The sequence below is a fragment of the Salvelinus namaycush genome, chromosome 18 (genome assembly GCF_016432855.1).
Source record: "Salvelinus namaycush isolate Seneca chromosome 18, SaNama_1.0, whole genome shotgun sequence".
Taxonomy (NCBI): domain Eukaryota; kingdom Metazoa; phylum Chordata; class Actinopteri; order Salmoniformes; family Salmonidae; genus Salvelinus; species Salvelinus namaycush.
The window spans coordinates 18,441,861-18,465,533 of NC_052324.1; the positions used below are offsets into that span (position 1 = coordinate 18,441,861).

At 41.8% G+C, this 23,673-nt stretch overlaps 2 protein-coding genes across 3 annotated transcripts in view; one reads left to right on the forward strand and one right to left on the reverse strand.

Moving 5' to 3' along the window:
• The window catches only part of glt1d1 (glycosyltransferase 1 domain containing 1), a 44,226-nt gene extending 23,098 nt beyond the window's left edge, over positions 1–21,128 (reverse strand). Inside the window, exons 1-6 of one of the 2 annotated variants that reach the window (XM_039013403.1) lie at positions 20,921–21,128; positions 18,868–19,019; positions 7,264–7,369; positions 4,106–4,157; positions 1,807–1,843; positions 655–711 (exon numbers count right to left, since the gene is read on the reverse strand). In XM_039013403.1, coding sequence (XP_038869331.1) covers positions 655–711; positions 1,807–1,843; positions 4,106–4,157; positions 7,264–7,369; positions 18,868–19,019; positions 20,921–20,988 — 472 coding nt within the window. In that variant the 5' untranslated portion in view covers positions 20,989–21,128. The remainder of the gene's footprint in view (positions 1–654; positions 712–1,806; positions 1,844–4,105; positions 4,158–7,263; positions 7,370–18,867; positions 19,020–20,920) is intronic. The other variant, XM_039013405.1, reaches the window with a different exon arrangement.
• A 499-nt stretch (positions 21,129–21,627) lies between these two features.
• The window catches only part of slc15a4 (solute carrier family 15 member 4), a 39,790-nt gene continuing 37,744 nt past the window's right edge, over positions 21,628–23,673 (forward strand). The window contains exons 1-2 of the mRNA XM_039013406.1: positions 21,628–21,826; positions 22,070–22,693. Coding sequence (XP_038869334.1) covers positions 22,118–22,693 — 576 coding nt within the window. The 5' untranslated portion in view covers positions 21,628–21,826; positions 22,070–22,117. The remainder of the gene's footprint in view (positions 21,827–22,069; positions 22,694–23,673) is intronic.

Consider the following 23,673-nt stretch of genomic DNA (forward strand, 5'->3'; position numbering starts at 1 on the left):
TACAAGGTAGTTGAAGTTGTACTAGATGGATGTACAGGATACACATAGTATACACCGTCCAACATCCAGGTAGCCAGGCTATTGTATGCTTTCTCACACACAGACATGCAGAGAAAAACAGCACAGGCAGTCTTTATATTAGAAAGTAGTAAACTACAAAGAATCATACATTAGCTATATTACATAGAAAACACAACAGCTGAGCAGCCACTCTTATCTCATATATACTGAATGGGGAAGTGAATGTTGGCAATCAGTATTACTGGCACCAGTGTAGAAACCTGGTTAGGAATGGCCCTGTATGGGAGAGCTATTAATCACAGGGTGTTAGAGAGCTGCATCCCTGAACTGCCCTGAGCTCTGATGTACCTGGGATGGAAATTGTCCTACAATGTTAAATTTAAAGTCAGGGCTGTGTGTGGGGAAGCTACTTTGAGTAATGACATACATTTAATATGGAGGTGGTGGGATAGGGACAGAGGAGTAGATCAAGCAAGCGAGGAGAGAGGGAAGAGGGGGAGATGGGTGAGAGCGAGAGAGAAAAGGGCTAATGTGCATGTCCTCCAGGTCTTCTTCAGTTTGTTGCTTAAAAACCTGTCATCTCTGGTTTATTTCCTTTATTTCTTTCCATGTTAACTTTTGTGAAAAAAGTACCTGAGCGCCTTAGAAATTCACTCCAGCAGAAACTCTGAGCCGCCTCAGTCTTGATCCCTTCAGAACCAAAGAAAATAAACAGTGTGTCTGTGAGATAGGTCATTGTATTTTCCAAGAAAGAGTTAAGTCATATTAAATGGTCCAATGCAGCCATTTGTATCTAGATAACAAATAATTTCTGGGTAACAATCAAGTACCTTACTGTGAGTATTTTGAATGTAAGCAGAGGGCTAAACTCACTTTTTTTACACCATTTCACGGTAAGGTCTACTACACCTGTTGTATTTGGTGCATGTGACAAATACAATTTGATTTGACCAGACAGTTCAAAAACCCCACCCAGCCAAACAAGATGAAATCTCAGACGGTTATTTCAAACAGCTCAGAAACTAAAAGTGCATTATAATAATTTTCACAATTTCACAGTATTATTCCAACCTCATAGTGTGGAAACATAAAACACAGAAAAATCTAAATTTTTGACTGCACTGCCCCGAATACGGACATACATTAGGTCATCTGTGGGAGGTAAGTGCGGGGGTCATAGGATTAATGATCATTTACTGACAACCCTGACTTTCTTAAAGGTCATATCTATCATTAGGCTGGCCTCCGCCATATGAACACGCTAATGTGCTCTGCATCTCTGTGCAACTTATCACACAAACTCCACATTGGGTGATGACAATGAGCCACTACTGTGTGACATATGATGTAAGATAACACATCTGGGATTGCTACCTGCTGACATGTTACATCTTTCACAGGTGGGTGCATGCATCATTACTGTACTTCTCCGGGTGGGTTTTGTCACCGACATGTTTGGTGGGTAATACAGTTGGTTAGCACATCTCTCTGTAACCAGGCTTTGCTGAGTACACTGGCAGCAGTCTGGTCTGTTTTGCTGGGGCTGGGCACTATTGGCTCAGCAGACATGCGGCTTGGAGACCTACAGTACACCTCTCTGTGCTGCTTTGTGCTGACCCATGTGGTGTGACAGATAGCCAATGGCAAGAGCGACTCAAAATACTCTACTGCAGCATGTTGTGGTGGGAGAACTGCCAAAGCTGCTTAATGCAACAGCAAATACTGCCACAGACACACAGGGAAGCACAGCTATGGGCAGTGAATATTTCATCCTACTGAGCTTACCTTGAGGCTGGACGTAGATTTTGCTGCTTTGGGACAGCTGGGGGAATGAAAACAGAGAATATGATATTGGAAAAAATCCTGAAAGTTTAATGCAGCAATTTAAACATACTAAATTATTTGCATGGTAAGACATACCCCATTAAGGAGAACTAACAAGAATGGTGACAGGCAGTTTCATAACAGAATATTTTTTCTCCTACAGATAACTGTAAGCAATAATATGTTAACATAAAGTCTATATATTTATTTTTACGGTCAATTTGCAGTGTACAAATTATGTGCTGTATGTTCTGGCCCCTCAAGGAAAAGGGGATGGTCAGGGGGCCGGAATATACAGCAGTTATAAATCATTTATACACTGAATATTGACCCCAATAATCACAAACAGATATAGTATTTGACAAAAACAGAATCATTTCAAACCTTGATTATATTGGGATACGATCACATATACCTCTCTATGCGTGGGAATATTTGGGAACAGATTTCCTAAATTGCTGTTGATCATTGCTGGACAGCCATTTAACTCTTGCCATAGATTTTCAAGCCGATTTAAGTCAAAACTGTAACTAGGCCACTCAGGAAGATTCAATGAATGTTATCTTGGTAAGCAACTCCAGTGTATATTTGTCCTTCTTTTTCAGGTTATTGTGCTGCTGAAAGGTGAATTTGTCTCCCAGTGTCTGTTGGAAAGCAGACAACCAGGTTTTCCTCTAGGATTTTGCCTGTGCTTAGCTCTATTACGTTTCTTTTTATCTTAAAAGACTCCCGAGTCCTTGACAATGACACACATACCCATAACATGATGCAGCCACCACAATGCTTGAAAAATGAAGAGTGATACTCAGTGATGTTTTAGTTGTTTTCAATATGCCCCAAACATAACGTTTTGTATTCAGGACATAAAGTTAATTTATTTGCCACATTTTTTGCAGGTTTTCTTTAGTGACCTATTGGAAACAGGATGCATGATTTTGAATATCTTTATTCTGTACAGACTTCCTTCTTTTCACTCTGTCAATTAGGTTAGTATTGTGGAGTAACTACAATGTTATTGATCCATCCTCAGATTTCTCCTATCACAGTCTTCAAACTGTAACTGTTTTAAAGTCACCATTGGCTTCATGGTGAAATCCCTGAGCGGTTTCCTTCCTCTCCGGCAACTGAGTTATTCAGGACGCGTTTATCTTTGTAGTGACTGGGTGTATTGATACACCATCCAAAGTGTAATGAATAACTTCAACATGCTCAAAGGGATATTCAATGTCTGTTTTGTTTTTTTACCCATCTACCAACATGTGCCCTGACTTGTTAAGCAAATCTTTACTCCTGAACTTATTTAGGCTTGCCATAACAAAGGGGTTGAATACTTATTGACTCAAGATATTGGAGCTTTCATTTTTAATTCATTCATTTGTAAAAATGTCTAAACAACACTCCACATTGACATTATGGGGTAATAAAGGCCAGTGACACAAAATATACATTTAATAAATGTTAAATTCAGGTTGTAACACAAAATATGGAAAAAGTCAAGGGGTGTGAAAACCTTCTGAAGGCACTGTGCATCACCACCGCAAAATAAGCATAAACAGTCATCACCAAGTGAAAGGGGTGAGCCCAAGCCAATAATTCACAGTTGATGGAAAGGTAATTGACTGGATGTTATCACACAGTTAGACTTGATCTATCCCCCATGTGTGTTTTCTGTCTCAATAAAAAGCGTGGCACAGTCTCCCTGCGCCTGCCCTGATTGCATGCTGTCACTGCTAGATGACAGCGATAAAGCGTGCCATTTTCCTTAATCTGGAAATAAAACATGGTAATATTGTTATATTGCCACACTATTATGGGACGGGCCAGGATATTGTGTTTTGGTTAGTAAAACCATTCTGTTTTATTTACTGTGGCTGTCAGGTTCCTGCTGTCTCTTGATGTGCTGTAAATTGGAAGAGTCACTCGCTTCCACAATGACCTCTGAGATGGCTTGCCCCTTTAGACGGCCATCATTACACATATCACACACATCATTTGGCAAAATATTAGCAGAAATTTCCTTTCACGACTGCCATGTTCTCAATACAGATTTATATGAACATTTCAATGAACCAGCTACTATATAACTGAGAGACATACTGTAATTAAACACTATGGTAGACATAAAACACACCTGGCCATGTACTTGAATGAGCCATCTTTGAACCCCCACTTTACAGTAAGTGTGCTTGCTCGGTTTAAAATGGTCATATGTGAGCACTACTACAAGCAGAGTTAACACTGATGAATGAATCATAGCTACCAGAAATACTTCAGCCTCTGCTTTCAGCTTGTCAGTAAATGCAACAGCAAATCTGTAAAAAAAGAAAACCCATTACTTCAGTTAATGGTCATGGACAGTATGATAACACAATTGTCTTTCAGGGTTAGCATCTGTCACTCCTTTCCAAACAATAAAAGTTGAGAAAATATCAGAGCAGAAATCAAAGGCATATGACAGGAACTCCACAAAAACCTCCTAACTGAGGATGCGTAGGTGAGGGTGGAGAAGTTGCTGCTGCTGGTTTGAGGAAGGATTTGTGCGTGAATCAATATGTTATTTTGGGTGGGTTTGATATCAATTCCAATTTTTTAGGAGACAAACCTAACTGATACCGATATATCTGCCGATATACAGTTTTACAGCAGGGACATAAAAAAGTGGCATTTACCACACAGCCTTTCAAAGGAGCAATTGTCCAATATGAGAATGGCCACAAGTGTTCAGAGAAGCATGACATTCCTTTTTCTCACCCTACTTAATGTATATCGTGGAATAGAATTATCGCCGATATCGATAAAAGGCCAATATCGGTGAAACGATATATCGGTCAGGCCCTACTAAGAATACAAAGGAAATGTTGAAAAAAAGGCAGTAATGTGCTATATTTCGAAAGGATCGTGAATTGGGCCAACAGGCCTAGTTATGGGTGACTGAATTTCATGATCAAGGTTTGTGAGGAGAGGCGGTAACAGCAGGAGGCGCCATGACTGAGACGTTTGAAGTCATGTGACCCAGATTACACCAGTGTTCCCCAGAAGCAATTATCCCTTAGACTCATACTCGATGGATGTCTTACGGATGTCTAAAATCAAAACAACACCCTTGAAAATAAAGACACAAAGTTCTCTGTGAAATAAGACATATAGCCTAGGCTCAGATACTGAGCCAATGCACCACTAACCAGCAGCATTAGAGGCAGGGCGGGATCCCACGAAGATAGAACACATAACCAGCCCAGCTGGGGTTAGCTTCACTGGTAAGACAGTTCAACCTCACTGTTTCATGCCAGTAATACAGACCCAGAAGGTCTCCTAGTGGTAGCTCATAGTAATCCTGTCTTTATTTTCCCACACATTCTCACTGTACTTCAGCCAAACCTCTATGGTGCACTATCCACTACTGAGACTATATAAAGAAACATAGTGCAGTCAAGGCAGCAATTATACAATTGTTATGTGTGTGTGTGGTCTTAAAATGTGATACTGTAAATTATAACGTATTCATTCAATAGCAAGTTTATTGGTGTTATATTTTTCAGATCAACTGCATGGGCTTTTAAGTAATGTGTCAGGGGTAGACATTTAAAATTGCAAAAAAGCAATGGAACTGTCCAGAGTACAGTAGTTAAAAATTGTTAGCATGCATTCTGTATGCATGGCCAAGTCCTGGCCTGGTTTAGATCTTATCTGTCGGAAAGATATCAGTTTGTCTCTGTGGATGGTTTGTCCTCTGACAAATCAACTGTAAATGTCAGTGTTCCTCAAGGTTCCGTTTTAGGACCACTATTGTTTTCACTATATATTTTACCTCTTGGTGATGTCATTCGGAAACATAATGTTAAGTTTCACTGCTATGCGGATGACACACAGCTGTACATTTCGATGAAACATGGTGAAGCCCCAAAATTGCCCTCCCTGGAAGCCTGTGTTTCAGACATAAGGAAGTGGATGGCTGCAAATGTTTTACCTTTAAACTCGGACAAAACAGAGATGCTTGTTCTAGGTCCCAAGAAACAAAGAGATCTTCTGTTGAATCTGACAATTAATCTTGATGGTTGTACAGTCGTCTCAAATAAAACTGTGAAGGACCTCGGCGTTACACTGGACCCTGATCTCTCTTTTGACAAACATATCAAGACTGTTTCAAAGACAGCTTTTTCCATCTACGTAACATTGCAAAAATCAGAAACTTTCTTTCCAAAAATGATGCAGAAAAATTAATCCATGCTTTTGTCACTTCTAGGTTAGACTACTGCAATGCTCTACTTTCCGGCTACCCGGATAAAGCACTAAATAAACTTCAGTTAGTGCTAAACACGGCTGCTAGAATCTTGACTAGAACCAAAAAATGTGATCATATTACTCCAGTGCTAGCCTCTCTACACTGACTTCCTGCTAAGGCAAGGGCTGATTTCAAGGTTTTACTGCTAACCTACAAAGCATTACATGTACTTGCTCCTACCTATCTTTCCGATTTGGTCCTGCCGTACATACCTACACGTACGCTACGGTCACAAGACGCAGGCCTACTTACTGTCCCTAGAATGAATGAATGAATAAATGAATGAACTGACTTTTAAGTTGGACTGACTCTCTCTCTCTCTCTCTCTCTCTCTCTCTCTCTCTCTCTCTCTCTCTCTCTCTCTCTCTCTCTCTCTCTCTCTCTCTCTCTCTCTCTCTCTCTCTCTCTCTCTCTCTCTCTCTCTCTCTCTCTCTCTCTCTCTCTCTCTCTCTCTCTCTCTCTCTCTCTCTCTCTCTCTCTCTCTCTCTCTCTCTCTCTCTCTCTCTCTCTCTCTCTCTCTCTCTCTCTCTCTCTCTCTCTCTCTCTCTGAACCCTAGACCCTGGCCTCATGACTCCTTGCTGTCCCCAGTCCACCTGGCTGTGCTCCAGTTTCAACTGTTCTGCCTGCGACTATGGAACACAGGACGTGCTACCTGTCCCAGACCTGCTGTTTTCAACTCTCTAGAGACAGCAGGAGCGGTAGAGATACTCTGAATGATCGGCTATGAAAAGCCAACTGACATTTACTCCTGAGGTGCTGACCTGTTGCACCCTCGACAACCACTGTGATTATTATTATTATTTGACCCTGCTGGTCATCTATGAACATTTTAACATCTTGGCCATGTTCTGTTATCATCTTCACCCGGCACAGCCAGAAGAGGACTGGCCAACCCTCATAGCCTGGTTCCTCTCTAGGCTTCTTCCTAGGTTCTGGACTTTCTAGGGAGTTTTTCCTAGCCACTGTGCTTCTACACCTGCATTGCTTGCTGTTTGGGGTTTTAGGCTGGGTTTCTGTCACAAAGTGCTGTACATCAGCTGATGTAAGAAGGGCTTTATAAATACATTTGATTTGAGTCTGTGGTTCAATTGGACATTAATGGTTTCCAAATCTAGAGTCAGAGGCTTGACTTCACCTGGCTTTCAGCAACACCTGCTCCATAACTGCACGCTTCTGCTCCACTTTCACATCTTCATTAATGTCTGTTCCTCCGAAGACTACTCCAAAGGGCACTTGAGTATCTGGTATAAAAGGGGGGATGTTGATAAAGTTGGAACCTTTATCCTTCTATTATTAGCTAGTTAAGCTACTATCAATGACATTATCAGTACAAATCACCTCAAAGAAAGGGTGAATCAATAAGGGAATAAGAAAAGGTGATAAGATGCAAATATACAGTGGTTTCAGAAAGTATTCATTACCGACTTATTTCATATTTTGTAGTTAAAGACAGAATTCAACACACAATACCCCATAATGACAGTTATTTATGTTTTTGTTTACATTTTTGCAAATGTATTGAAAATGAAATACATAAATATCTAATTTACATAAGTATTCAAACCCGAATCTATACTTTGTATAAGCAACTTTGGCGGCGATTAGAGCTTTGAGACAAATTGACTATATCTGTATCAGCCTTGCATGTCTGGATTTTGGATTTTCTCCCATTTTTCCTTGCAGATTTTCTCAAGCTCTGTTAAGTTAGATGGGGAGCGGCGGTGAACAGCAATCTTCAAGTCTTTCCAAATATTTTCAATGGGATTCAAGTCCAGGCTTTGACTTGGCCACTCAAGGACTTTCCCATTCTTGTTCTGAAGCCATTCCAGCATTGCTTTGGCTGTATGCTTGGGGTCAATGTCCTGTTGGAACATACATTTTAGCCCAGTCTAAGGTTGTTTGCACTCAGAAGCAGGTTCTCATCAAGGATTTGCCTGTATTTGGCTTAATTCATTGTTCCCCCTAACTTTACCAGTCTCCCAGACCCTGCTGCTGAAAAGCATCCACATAGACTACCGACCTGTAGCACTCACGTCTGCAGCCATGAAATGCTTTGAAAGGCAGGTCATGGCTCACATCAACACCATTATCCCAGAAACCCTAGACCCACTCCAATTTGCATACTGCACCAACAGATGATGCAATCTCTATTGCACTACACACTGCCCTTTCCCACCTGGACAAAAGCAACACCTATGTGAGAATGCTATTCATTGACTACAGCTCAGCTCAATACCATAGTGCCCTCAAAGCTCATCAATAAGCTAAGGACCCTGGGACTAAACACCTCTCTCTGCAACTGGATCCTGGACTTCCTGATGGGCCGCCCCCAGGTGGTAAGGGTAGGTAACAACAAATCCGCCATGCTGATCCTCTACACGGGGGCCCCTCAGGGGTGCGTGCTCAGTCCCCTCCTGTACTCCCTGTTCACTCATGACTGCACGGCCAGGCACGACTCCAACCACATCATTCAATTTGCTGATGACACAACAGTGGTAGGCCTGATTACCGACAACGACGAGACAGCCTATAGGGAGGTCAGAGACCTGACCGTGTGGTGCAAGGACAACAACCTCTCCCTCAACGTGATCAAGAAAAAGGAGATGATTGTGGACTACAGAAAAAGGAGGTGTAGTGGAGCAGGTTGAGAGCTTCAAGTTCCTTGGTGTGCACATCACCAACAAACCAACATGGTCCAAGCATACCAAGACAGTCGTGAAGAGGGCACGACAAAACCTATTCCCCCTCAGGAGACTGAAAAGATTTGGCATGGGTCCTCAAAAGGTTTTATAGCTGCACCATCGAGAGCATCCTGATGGGTTGCATCACTGCCTGGTATGACAACTGCTCGGCATCCGACCGCAAGGCACTACAGAGGGTAGTGCGTACGGCCCAGTACATCACCGGAGCCAAGCTTCCTGCCATCCAGGACCTCTATACCAGGCGGTGTCAGAGGAAGACCCTAAAAATTGTCCAAGACTCCAGCTACCCTAGTTCTCTCTGCTACCGCACAGCAAGCGGTACCGGAGCACCAAGTCTAGGTCCAAGAGGCTTCTAAACAGTTTCTACCCCAAGCCATAAGACTCCTGAACAGCTAATCAAAAGGCTACCCAGACTATTTTCATTGCCCCCCCCCCCCCCCCCCCACGCTGCTGCTGCTACTCTCTGTTATTATCTATGCATAGCCACTTTAATAACTCTACCTACATGTACATAATTACCTCGACACGGTGCCCCCCGTATATAGCTCCACTATTGTTATTTTCTGCTGCTCTTTAATTATTTGTTATCCTTATCTCTTACTTTTTTTAGGGATTTTCTTAAAACTGCATTGTTGGTTAAGGGCTTGTAAGTAAGCATTTCACTGTAAGGTCATTTCACTGTAAGGTCGGAGCATGTGACAAATAAAATTTGATTTGAGCATGATGCTGCCACCACCATAATTCACGGTAGGGATGGTGTTAGACGGGTAATGAGCTGTGCCTGGTTCTCCAGACATAGTGCTTTGCATTCAGGCCAAAGAGTTCAATTCATGTCTCGTCAGACCATATAATCTTATGCCTTATGCCCTCAGAGTCTTTCTGCAAAGTCCAGGTGTGCCGTCATGTGCCTATTTCTCAGGAATGGCTTCCGTCTGGTAACTCTCCCATAAACTCCAGATTGGTGAAGTGCTGTAGAGACTGCTATCCTTCTGGCAGGTTCTCCCATCTCAGCCAATGAACTCTGTAGTTCTGTCAGAGTGGTCATTGGGTTCCCTAACCAAGGTCCTTCTTGCCTAGTTGGCCAGCTTTAGGCAGAGTCTGTGTAGTTCCATATCTTTTCCATTTCCCAATGATGGAGACCACTGTGCTCTTGGAAACTTTCGACACTCTAGAAATTGTTTTATACCCTTCCCCAGATATATGCCTCATCACAGTTCTATCTCAACGATTTATGGACAATTCGCCGAGATATAGTTTGGTTTAGTTTCGGCTCTGTCAACTGTCGGACCTTATATAGACAGGTGTGTTTCTTGAAAACTCTGTTTATTAAGTTTTACACACACAGACAAGACAAAGCAATATAAATAATATACTCAACTAGAAAAAATACAAATAATACATAAAAAAAAAAAAATAGCTTTAAAGATACCATACTTTAGACAAGTTAAACACACCAGGCAGAAGGCCAGTTTATGACAGCCCCAGAACATATGCAACAGTGTGGCTGGTTCAATTTTACATCTGACACAGGTAGGATCAAAATCAGAGAATATTCTTCCAAGTCTGGCCCCAGACCAGTGGATACGGTGAACCACCTTGAATTGAATGAGGCTGTGTCTAGTGCTAAAAGAGGACGAATGCACCCTGCGCAGCACAGATTCCCAGGTGTCTTCCCCAAGTTCCTCCCCCAAATCCTTTTCCCATCGAGTCTTTAAAGGCACCAAAGAAGGGTTCTGTAAGTCATGAATGATTGCATATACATCTGAAATTGCACCCCTAGGAAGCTTGTTCAGCTCCAAGATGCTCTCTATAGCTGTATTCGCAGGCCTATGGGGAAATTCAGGTGTGTTAGCTCTGACAAAGTTCCTAGTCTGGAGATAGCGGAAAAAGTGGGATTGGGGGAGGTTGAACCTTTCCTGTAGCTGAGCAAAAGAGGCAAATGTATCATCAAAGAATAATTGGGCTAGTGAGGAGAGGCCTAGTGAGTGCCAGATGCCAAAAGCCCCATCATTCAAAGGAGGATGGAGGAAATAAAATGTTCTGATTGATTGGGCCTGATAGAGAAAAGCCTCGGAGGCCAAAGGCTAAACGGAACTGATTCCAAATTTTAAGAGACTGCTTTACAATTGGGTTGACACACCTTTTGCCTAGGGACACTGGGAGAGACGAGCACAACACAGAAGAAAGTGCAGCAGGTTTACACGATTCAGACTCCATCTGGACCCAGAGTGGTCTAGGGCCAGTAGGATCAGTCTGCAGCCAGTACAGAAGGGCTCTGAAATTTGCAGCCCAATAGTATGTCTGAAAATTTGGTAGAGCTAAACCCCCCAATGACTTAGGCTTCTGTAAATGTTTTCTACCAATCCGTGGTACCTTGCCATCCCAAATAAAATGCATGAATGTTTGATCCAGTGAAATAAAAAAAGATTTTGGAATAAAAATGGGTAAACATTGAAATAAATATAGAAATTTGGGCAACACACTCATTTTAATGACATTAATCCTTCCGATAAGAGAAAGAGGTAGCGAATTCCAAAAAGTAAAAGATTGTTTCAAACTGTCTGCTAGAGCCACCAAGTTTTCCTGAAACAGATTTGAATATTTCCTTGTCACTTTAACTCCCAAGTAGGTGAATTGATCCCGGACAATCCTAAACTGAGAACTTGTAAAAGAGCACTTTAAAGCAGCCTTGTTTACAGGAAAAAGCTCACTCTTGCCTAGATCCAGCTTGTACCCTGAGATTGATCCAAACCTTTTAAGAACAGATAAGGCGCGTGGCAATGAGGTATCAGGGTTAGAGATAAACAAAAGGAGGTCATCCGCATATAGCGAGACTTTCTGCTCTGAGCCCGTCCTGATTATTCCTTGAATGGCATCATTAGAGCTTAGTGCAATGGCGAGAGGTTCGATTGCCAAAGCAAACAACAAGGGGGAGAGTGGACAGCCCTGTCTGGATCCGCGGTGCAAGGGAAAATAGTCAGAGGACAAGTTGTTAGTCCGTACCGAAGCCATGGGGGAAAAATAAAGAATCTTTATCCACGCAATGAATTTGGGGCCAAAGCCAAATCTATAAAGGGTAGCTGTTAGGTAATCCCACTCAACGCGGTCAAACGCTTTTTCTGCATCAAGTGAGGGGAGTACAGTATATTCATAAGGCGCCTAATATTGAAAAACAAATGCCTATTTCTCACAAAGCCAGTCTGGTCAGAGTGTATTACTTGGTGCAGCGAGCCTTCCATACGGATGGCTAAAAGCTTGGCTAGGATTTTGTAATCACAGTTTAAAAGCGAGATTGGGCGATAGGATCCACATTCCAGGGGGTCTTTGTTTTTCTTTAATAGTAATGAAATTGAAGCCTGATAAAGACTAGGCGGTAGCTTTGAGGTATTAAGGCACTCTGCAAATAGTCGAGACAAGAATGGGCAAAGCAGACCAGAAAACGTGTATAGCGCAGAGTAAAATTGTTTGAATTGATCATTGATCTCTTTATGTATAACTGTGGTGGCACCAGACGGGGTCCTTATTTGTGGGATTAAACGTGAGGCCTCAGATTTACGGATCTGATGTGCAAGGAGTTTACTGGCCTTGTCGCCTTGTTCATACACTCTGTACCGAGCTCGCAAGAGTAACTGTTCAGCTTGCCTGGTAGAAAGCTCATCAAATTCAGATTGGAGTAGTTGGCGCTCTTTATGCAGATCAGAGGAAGGAACCGTAGCATACTTCTCATCCAATGTGGCTATGGATTCGCTCAGGTCCCGAAGTCGCTGAGAGCGAACTCTGTTTTGGTTGGCTGTATAAGAAATAATTTGGCCACGTAGGTATGCTTTGAGAGACTCCCATATGGTAGAGCAGGACATACCTGGTGTTAAATTAGTTTCTAGGAATAAGGTGATTTCAGAAGAAATGAAATTGACAAACTCCTTATCTGAGAGTAAAATGGGGTTAAGACGCCATTGATAACACATAGGAGGTCGCTGGGGAAACTCTAGTTCAAGCACTAATGGTGAATGATCAGAAATAACAATACTCTTGTAAGTACACTGCCGAAGGTTAGGCAGAAGTTTTTTGTCCAAAAAGAAGTAATCAATCCGGGAGTATGTTTGATGAACATGAGAATAAAAGGAATACTGTCTATCTGTAGGATGTAGGAAACGCCAGGCCTCAAACATGGCATATTTCTGAAGAAAGGCTTGAATAAGTAGGGCACATTTAGATGGGCCTGTAGTTGTTCGTGAGGACTTGTCAAGAACTGGGGACATTTTGCAGTTGAAATCCCCCCCTAAAATCAACAAATGAGAATCTAAATTGGGTATAGCAGACAAAAAGGAAGAAATGAAACTTGTGTCATCCCAATTGGGAGCATAAACACTAGCCAAAACAAGAGGGGTAGAAAACAGTTTACCGGTTACTATGACGTATCGTCCCTTAGGATCAGCGATAACCTCAGAAGCTACAAAGGGAGTAGCTTTATCAACCAAAATGGCAGCCCCTCTTGATTTACTATGAAAGTTAGAGTGGAACACTTGACCAACCCAGTCCCTACGCATCCTAAAGTGCTCACCAGTCCTCAAGTGAGTCTCTTGTAGAAATGCAACATTTGCATTCAAACCCTTTAAGTGTGTCAACACCCTCTTACGCTTCACTGGGTTATTAACCCCTTTGATGTTCCACGAAATGTACTTGATCGCATTGTTTTGGCCCCTCTGGGCATTCCCGTTATACAACCCTGTCATTAGAGCATAGAATGGAAAAGCAATGAGCGCCCAAAAACCCCAGAATAACTTGTCTCAGAGTAATAATGTACGGTGGTAGATGTTTGGAAAAAGTACAGAAAAAAAAACGAAAAAGACAGAATGACAACATTAGAACTGAACAATTCAACCCCTCCCCCCACCCCCTCCCCCCATCCCAGACAATACCTCCCCAAACGAGGTACAAGCCTAAATAGAACATGTTCTCTTCGCACAGTATGTCTGTGAGAGTGCGGTCTTAAACCTAAACCCACAGTCCCGCTCTTTAAAGTCGCGTTTTGTTAGTGGATCAAACAGCAAAAAGAGATAATCATTTAAAAAAATAAAAAAATAAAAGTGAATCCCTTGTGCAGATGAAATTACAAAAGCACCACTTGTAGATGTGTATAATTATATTCCCAGTCTTATAACAGTGACAGGTGTGTTTCTAAATCATATCCAAACAATTGAATTGATCACAGATAGCGTTGCAAAGGGTCAGAAACTTTCCCGGAAATTTCCGGAAATTTTCCATGGGAAGTTAAGCCTGGGAATTTGGGGAATTTTCCTTAAATTCATCAAAAAATGTTGCTTTTAACAGTGAACCTTTTTCGTGGGATACACATAAAGCAATTCTAGGTCTTGTGGCATATTTTGATGAAACTATCCCCAATTCAATGGAATTGCAACCCTCTGCATGCACAGTGTATTCTTCCATCACATGTGCAGTGCACTCTTCCATCACATGTACAGCTGATTCTCAAGATCTTGCACACTAGTGAGATGCTATTGAGCCCACACTACTACACTGTCTGAGTCAAGGACTACATGCTTTCTGGTAAGTTTTGATTACAATACTGGGTGGGGTGAATATATTTTAAATGACATACATCATTTTTTTGTTAACTAGTAAATAGTAGCCTACTATTTACTGTGTGTGTTTAAATCATTTCTAACTTGTTAACAATTTAGTTTTTGCTACCATGTGGGTTTTAGTTTGCTTAAGCCTGCTAACCGAGGAGTGTTAATTCACCTGTTTCCATACATGTTTCATTTTAAAACATTTATCTTACAAAGGAGTTGTTTAATCTAACTGCTTAACTATTTATGTGTACATGGAATTGTAGTTTTTAAAACTTTTTCTTCTTCTAATCTTTACAGGAAAATGCCACAGGCACTATCAGATGTGTGGAGACATTTCACTGCAGCTAATGTAGAAGGAAAAGCTGTGTACATTTGCAAATACTGTGCCAAATCATGTGAAGAATGCAACGAAGATGCAGAATCATCTGGCCAAATGCATAAAGTTCCCTCAGCACTCACAACAAGCAACCTCTGAACAAAAGTCCCTCTACTTCTATTCGAGGTGAAAATGATGAATCAGACACCTTATCGATAGCAACAGCTCATGGTCCTCCTGGAATCAGATTTTTTTTGGACTCAATGGAGGAACGTAGTCAGAGAAATGCTGATGAATGTCTTGCTCAAACTGTGTATGCAACTGGTTCACCTCTGATGCTCACAGGCAATGTGTATTGGAAGAGATTTCTGAATGTTCTTCGCCCAGCATACACCCTTCCAACCAGACATGCTTTATCTACTCATTTGCTGGATGCAGAGTTCAAGTGAAGGTCAAGAAAATCATAGAGAAAGCAGACTATTGCAATCATCTCTGATGGGTGGTCGAATGTTCGTGGGCAAGGAAAAATTAACTACATCATCTCCACCCCTCAACCAGTATTCTACAAGAGCAAAGACACAAAAGATAAAAAACACACCGGTCTCCATTGCAGATGAGCTGAAGGCAGTCATCAATGACCTTGGACTACAGAAGGTAGTCTGGTGACAGACAATGCTGCGAAAATGAAGGCTGCTTGGACTAAAGTGGATGAGTCCTACACTCACATCACACCCATTGGCTGTGCTGCTCATGCATTGAATCTGCTCCTCAATGACATCATGGCACTGAAAACAATGGATACACTCTACAAGAGAGCCAAGGAAATGGTTAGGTATGTGAAGGTACATCAAGTTATAGCAGCAATCTACCTCACCAAGCAAAGTGATAAGAATAAGAGCACCACATTGAAGCTGCCCAGCAACACCCATTGGGGTGGTGTTGTCATGTTTCAGTCTCCTGGAGGGGAAGGAGTCGCTCCAAGAAATGGCCATATCACAGACTGCCGATATGGACAGCGCCATCAAGAGGATCCTCCTGGATGATGTATTTTGGGAGAGAGTGGTAAGCAGCCTGAAAAACTCCTGAAACCTATAGCAGTAGCCATTGCACGGATTGAGGGAGACAATGCCATCCTGTCTGACATTCAGACTCTGCTTGCAGATGTAAGAGAAGAAATCCGTACTGCCCTGCCCACTTCACTGTTGCTCCAAGCAGAGGAAACTACATTTCTGAAATACATCAAAAAGCGTGAAGACTTCTGCCTGAAGCGTACGTGTTGGACCCCAAGTACACTGGCAAGAGCATCCTGTCTGGTGCAGAGATCAACAAAGCCTATGGTGTCATCACTACTGTGTCCCGCCACCTTGGCCTGGATGAGGGAAAGGTTCTTGGAAGTCTGGCGAAGTACACTTCCAAGCAAAGGCTTTGGGATGGAGATGCAATATGGCAGTCGTGCCAACATATCTCATCAGCCATCTGGTGGAAGGGACATTGTGGATCTGAGGCCCTTTCCCCTGTTGCCTCCATCATCCTCCAAATCCCACCAACATCAGCCGCCTCAAAGCGCAAATGGTCCTTGTTTGGGAACACACACACCAAAGCACGCAACAGGGTGACCAATAAAAGGGTTGAAAAATTGGTGGCCAGCCGGGCAAATGAGGCATTTTGAGACAACAAGCCATCCTTAACCTGACAACAAGCCATCCTTAACAAGGTTGGAAAGTGACAGTGAAGATGAGGCCTCATAGAGTCTGATGTTGAAGAGGTGGACATTGAGGAGCTTCAGAGAGAAGACATTGAAGCCTGAGAGGAAGACAACCAAAGCTTTAGTTTCTAGACTATCATTTTACAGATGTATGTTGAAAACGTTTTTTGGAGATGCAATGGATCATTCAATATTTCATTAAAGTTCAAAATTTCATTAAAGTTCAAATCGTAACTAAATAGTTTTTTAAAATTTATATTGGAAGGATTTAATAATTTGCAATTATGTCTACTTATGATAAGATAAAAGGTGTATGTTTCTGTCTCCATATGATATGGTAAATACAGTTGAAGTCGGAAGTTTACACACACTTAGGTTGGAGTCATTAAAACTCGTTTTTCAACGACTCCACACATTTCTTGTTAACAAACTATAGTTTTGGCAAGTCGGTTAGGACATCTACTTTGTGCATGACACAAGTAATTTTTCCAAACAATTGTTTACAGATTATTTCACTTATAATTCACTGAATCACAAATCCAGAAGGTCAGAAGTTTACATACACTAAGTTGACTGTGCCTTTAAACAGCTTGGAAAATTCCAGAAAATTGTGTCATGGCTTTAGACGCTTCTGATAGGCTAATTTACATAATGAGTCAATTGGAGGTGTACCTGTGGATTTATTTCAAGGCCTACCTTCAAACTCAGTGCCTCTTGGCTTGACATCATAAGAAAATCAAAAGAAATCAGTCAAGACATCAGAAAAAAAAATTATAGTCCTCCACAAGTCTGGTTCATCCTTGGGAGCAATTTCCAAATGCCTGAAGGTACCACGTTCATCTGTACAAACAATAGTACGCAAGTATAAACAACATGGAACCACGCCGTCATACCGCTCAGGAAGGAGACGCGTTCTGTCTCCTAGAGATGAACGTACTTTGGTGCGAAAAGTGCAAATCATTCCTAGAACAACAGCAAAGGACCTTGTGAAGATGCTGGAGGAAACAGGCACAAAAGTATCTATATCCACTGTAAAATGAGTCCTATATCGACATAACCTGAAAGGCTGCTCAGCAAGGAAGAAGCCACGGCTCCAAAACCGCCATTAAAAAGCCAGACGACAGTTTGCAACTGCACATGGGGACAAAGACAAAGATCGTACTTTTTGGAGAAATGTCCTCTGGTCTGATGAAACAAAAATATAACTGTTTGGCCATAAAGACCATTGTAATGTTTGGAGGAAAAAGGGGGAGGCTTGCAAGCCGAAGAACACCATACCAACCGTGAAGCACGGAGGTGGCAGCATCATGTTGTGGGGATGCTTTGCTGCAGGAGGGACTGGTGCACTTCACAAAATAGATGGCTTCATGAGGAAGGGAAATTATGTGGATATATTGAAGCAACATCTCAAGACATCAGTCAGGAAGTTAAAGCTTGGTCGCAAATGGGTCTTCCAAATGAACAATGACCCCAAGCATACTTCCAAAGTTGTGACAAAATGGCTTAAGGACAACAGTCAAGGTATTGGAGTGGCCGTCACAAAGCCCTGACCTCAATCCTATAGAAAATGTGTGGGCAGAACTGAAAAAGCGTGTGCAAGCAAGGAGGCCTACAAACTTGACTCAGTTACACCAGCTCTGTCAGGAGGAATAGGCCAACATTCCCCCAACTTATTGTGGGAACCTTGTGGAAAGCTACCCGAAACGTTTGACCCAAGTTAAACAATTTAAAGGCAATGCTACCAAATACTAATTGAGTGTATGTAAACTTCTGACCCACTGGGAATGTGATGAAAGAAATAAAAGCTGAAATAAATAATTTATTCTACTATTATTCTGACATGTCACATTCTTAAAATAAAGTGGTGATCCTAACTGACCTAAGACAGGGAATTTTTACTTGGATTAAATGTCAGGAATTGTGAAAAACTGAGTTTAAATGTATTTGGCTAAGGTGTATGTAAACTTCCGACTTCAACTGTATATCCAATGCAAAAAACACATCTACATTTAAAATGGCATTAATATTAATTTGCATACATTTCCGTTAATTCACATATATTGCCGTTAATTCCCACGGAAAGTTTCGACCTCTGAATATTCCCCAAAATGTGCATCCCTAGTCACAGGTGGACTCCAATCAAATTGTAGTGGCATCTCAAGGATCATCAAAGGAAATGGGATGCATCTGAGCTCAATTTGAAGTGTCATAGCAAAGGGGTTTGAATACTGATGTAAATGAGGTTCTGTATTTCATTTTCAATAAATAAGCAAACATTTCTAAAAACATGTTGTCACTTTGTTATTATGGGGTATTGTGTGTAAAAAATAGATTTAATCGATTTAGAAATCAGGCTGTAACACAACAAAATGTGGAATAAGTCAACGGGAATGAATACTTTCTGAAGGTACTGTAGCTTCACCTAGAAGGAGCCTGCCTCCTTTGAACAGGTGAATGGCAATAGCACCCTCGAAGGGTGGCTTCTGTTCTATCAAACTGGCCACCTCTGCCGATGACTTGAAATCCGCAGCATCACGAAGCTCACAGGTGTGACCCGCTGATTCAATGTGTGCCCTGAAATGAAAAGATTGTAGATTACAATTAGCTAGCACTATAGCTATATCTCGATGTGTAGGTTAACTGGATAGCTAGCTAGGTGGGAGCACTTCTTCTTCTATGGTATATTGGCAACCATTTAAATGTGCATTCCGCCACCTACTGTGCGGGATGGAAACAGAATTCCCCCCCAAAAACGGAACTACTAGCAAAAAAACGACTTAAAATAAACACTGTTATAAAAATAAACAGATCTGATCCCTACAGAGGCTCAAGGGGAGCCTGGGAGGGCGGGCGGGCCGTCTTCTGGCGCCAGTACCCTTTGCTAGTCTTCAGATGTAAAATTCTTAAGTCCTAAAAACATTTCTGCCGCAGCCACAATAATGTCCAGTTTCTTAGACTTCTTTGAGACTTGAGCCATACAGTTTATAACTGTGGCAATGAACGCCACAAAAATCTTCCTTTTTAACACAGGGTATCTTTTGACTGACAGCAAACATTTACAACAGGCTGTGGTGGACCCACTACCTAGGATTACTTCACTAGGATTACTTGTTATCTCAAATCTTTTAATCGCCTCCGCATAGGAGATTTGATTGGTCGCTCTAACTTTTGCCACCTCAAACTCCTTCACTCCAGGAACTCGGGATCATGATCCCCACCACAATTGCAACTCCGTCGTCCTTCTACACAACGTTTTTCAGTATACTCCATCCGTCTACACACACTTGAAACATTGACAAAACCTTTACAGTTCTTACACTGCAGTAGTTTGGGAACAAAAGCTCTTACAACGCATCTTACATAACCAAGCTTAACATGCATAGGTAGATGCTCTTTATCAAAAAACAAAAGGACCGACAGAGACATTCTTCTTTTTCTCCAGTCACCCAGCAGGTCAGACGCCGGGCACCAACCACACCAGGAATTCTCTTCAGGTATTCAACCTGAACATCTGTGGTCACCCCTGAGATGACTCCTTTGACAGGTGCTCTACTCCGAAGTTCAAAGCACAAAACTTCTGTTGTCAGGATAATTTTGAGATCCACTGCAATCTTCCTCTGTTCTTCAGAAATACAATGAATCAAAATAAGACCACTCCTGGTCACTCTGACACTTTTCCCAGCGTATACTTCACCATTTGACACCTCAAACGGGTTTCCCACATACGCATCCTTACTCAACAATCGCATCCAAAGAAGATGTGAATCATTATCATTCATAGACGTATCCTCCACTCTCACGCATCCTTACTCAACAAACGCATCCAAAGAAGATGTGAATCATTATCATTCATAGACGTATCCTCCACTCTCAGTTTAGACAATTTCCTTTTAGATCCAGTTTTCGGCAACTACGGTTGTCCATTTAGGACATTCATCTTCACCAACTTTACTCGACTCGCTGCTTGATTTGAACTCAGCATCCACTTCCGCCATTTTACTCCACCTCCAATCTCCTATCAACAAAATACTTTCATTCATGTATTCTGTTATGTTCGCTTCATCGGCAGTTCGGCACTGACATTTCTCCGGAAACGAACCCCCCTCATGTTAACATCAGTCTCTACGCGTTAATGTTTTTGATTGATCACGACTGGTTCCCCGATGGGAGCGTTGATCCAGCTGATGTTAGCCAATATATTTGATAACCAATGACAGGTGAGGTGGGTACTGACCAGAGTCGTGCATTTCGATAAATACATGGCTCTGGCACTGACCATTGAATGGGAATCATTGGCCAATACTGGGCATGTATTGCAGATCCAACATGCTATGATTCCTTATTGTATGCTAGGTAAATTGAGCTCCGGTTTCCAATATTTAATGATCCACATTTTCCTGACAGTGAGCTAGCTAGCACGTTAACGTTACTTCCTTATTTTCAAGACAACCCAAAAACTAGCTCGCTAACATTACCTTATTCTCTCGGCTGTGGTACAGTTTCCCGTTTTTGGACTGAGGCATGCAAGAAATAGCAATTTCATAGCTACACCCAGGGCTGTCTCTACATTTACAATTTGAATAGAAGTTAGATATAAAAAGAATGTTCAATTAGTGTGGAGTTGCCTGAGTTACAGGCTGTTTATAGCTCATCCTGTTGACACCATGAGCTACGTCATCTTTGGCACACGTGGGACTGTTTACAAATGACAGTCCGTCTTTCATAATGTTCCCCTGGAAACGAGGAACCTCTCTCTCTGGCCCCTCCAGAAAAAGTCTAGCGACCATTTTTTTTAAACAATATAGCTATATAATTATTTATATGGCTATATTTATTAATTAGTTTCATTCCATTTTGAGTACTCTGATCTTCATTCATGACACTCTCTACTCAAAAGAGGAACTGCAAGCACTGCAGGAAGTGTTAGTATTGAATGGCTTCCTTTTCGACCAATAGATTATAAGCATGTTACCATTCTGGCCAATGGATCTAGGCTAAAATACGACAGTGGGAGGAATTAAGATGACTCAACTATGTGCATCTAAACAGCGCAACAACTGCACGAATCACAACTTTGTAAAATGTAGGGATTGACTGCCTCAGTCGCTCAAACTGTCAGTAGTGTTATGTGAAGTTGTTTAATCTGTTTATGTTATTCAAGAAAAAGCACAATTTAGACTGCTGAAGGAGCAGACAGTCACGCGCCAGTGCTGTGACAGGCAGTGTGAGTGTCAGTTTCATTACAGTTAACGTTACGCGAGTTGCTAGCTTGCTAGATATTCTCTTTTCTGAACACATTGATTTTGTGTCAGGTCGAGCAAGAAAACTGTTAAGATAGGAGGCTAAATGGCAGACGTTGGAACGTGTGTCATTCATTAAAGGTACTGTATGCTACTTCTCAGTGTTATGATGCGAATCATCGTGCTAAAGCTAGCATGCCGATGTCATGAACCACACCAAACTTTGTAAGCTAGCTAATATTCCATGCCTTACTTAGCTATCTAAGAAAACAAGTATCTCACAAACTGAACTGGACCACCCTGTTGTAGTCTCTCCAACATCTTAACGACATAACGCCTAGTATCGTTGTATTTTTTTTATCATCTCGTGTTCATTTTGTTTAGGTTTGACGTTTTTCCAGTGAACATTTTAAGTCAACAAGTCAGCTGAAGATGGCCAGCAGGAATGCCAGTGAGAGCACCCCTCTTTTGGACAGCAGCTCGGTGACTGTGAACAGGCCTGTGTCAGTGTTCCAGGGCAGAAGACTGGCATGTGCGACTATTCTGCTGGCAGAATCATTGGAACGAGTGGCATTCTATGGCATCACTTCCAACCTGGTCCTTTTCCTCAACAGTAGCCCATTTTATTGGGAGGGAACTCAGGCCAGCCAGGCACCACTGATGTTCATGGGGGTTACATACCTGATCTCACCATTTGGTGGCTGGCTGGCTGATGCATATCTGGGAAAGTTCTGGACCATTGCTGGCAGTTTGATCCTGTACTTTCTTGGCATACTGTTTTTCCCATTTATCGCAAGTACAGACTCCCAGAATACCCTGTGTGGTGATGAAATGGCATTTCCAGTGCAACCAGCTGAATGTTTGAGCACAAACGGTACCCTTCCAAGCAATGTGACCTGCCCCACACGGGCACCTTACTGTGGGCCAGTGATCTACACTGCCCTTGTTCTCATTGCCCTTGGTGTGGGAACAGTGAAATCAAACATCACTCCATTTGGGGCAGACCAGGTACAGTATATCTTATGACTGAACAAAGCAATCTCTCTAAGATCTCTTATGAAAACTTAATGAATGCTCAATGTATTATGCTTAACACTGTTGCTAAGGCGATCCCGTCTAACACAGCCTAATTTATAACACCTGAAAGGTTCTAACATGATCTTACTTTGGTCAGCCTTGTATATGGACTGAAAGGGTAATCGTGGAATAGGAAAAATGTTGATGTACTATGCCTGTCATCTCTAGGTTTACCACGATCACTCAATCCGCAAGACCCCTGCTAGTTGTAGCCATTGGCAATTTGCATCATGAGGTTTACATTTGGGTAATGCCATCAATCAGGTCAACACACCAGTCATCTAAGGCTGAGAAGAATGCTAGATGAGTAATTTTCCATCAACATAGGAAGCGAAACTCACATGTGTCTTTTTCTCATTGAAATTAAGTATTAGGCCTACCTATAAGACCCGTCATGAAGGAGGAAAGCCCATTTCAGTGGGAAATCTCTGAAAGGGGTCATTGTTATTCAAATCTAGCTAAACCAGGCTGGCCAAAATAGTTTTCAAAGAGGTGGTGACTTTGATTAGCACAGATTTCAATTCCATCGTCATATGATTTTCAATTGTTTTTGCTTGCCACATTTTTAGTGTGTGATTGGTTTAGACACTTTCATTTTGATTGTTAAATGTTTCATGTGGGATACAAAAGTAATATTGGGGTAAAATGGTCATGCCATTGAGTAGAATTAGTTGTTCATCTTCAAAACATTATTAGATTAACCTATTCATGAGTTAGTGGACAGTCTTACTGCTTTTCACAAGGTTACTTCCCCTTTTTTGAAGCATGGAATAGAAGGAATATATTAGCACTGTAGGCTGCATCACATGGTAGTTATACACTAATTTATTTTATTTTAATTGTACCTTTATTTAACTAGGCAAGTCAGTTAAGAACAAATTCTTATTTAATGCCAGTGAATGATGGGATTT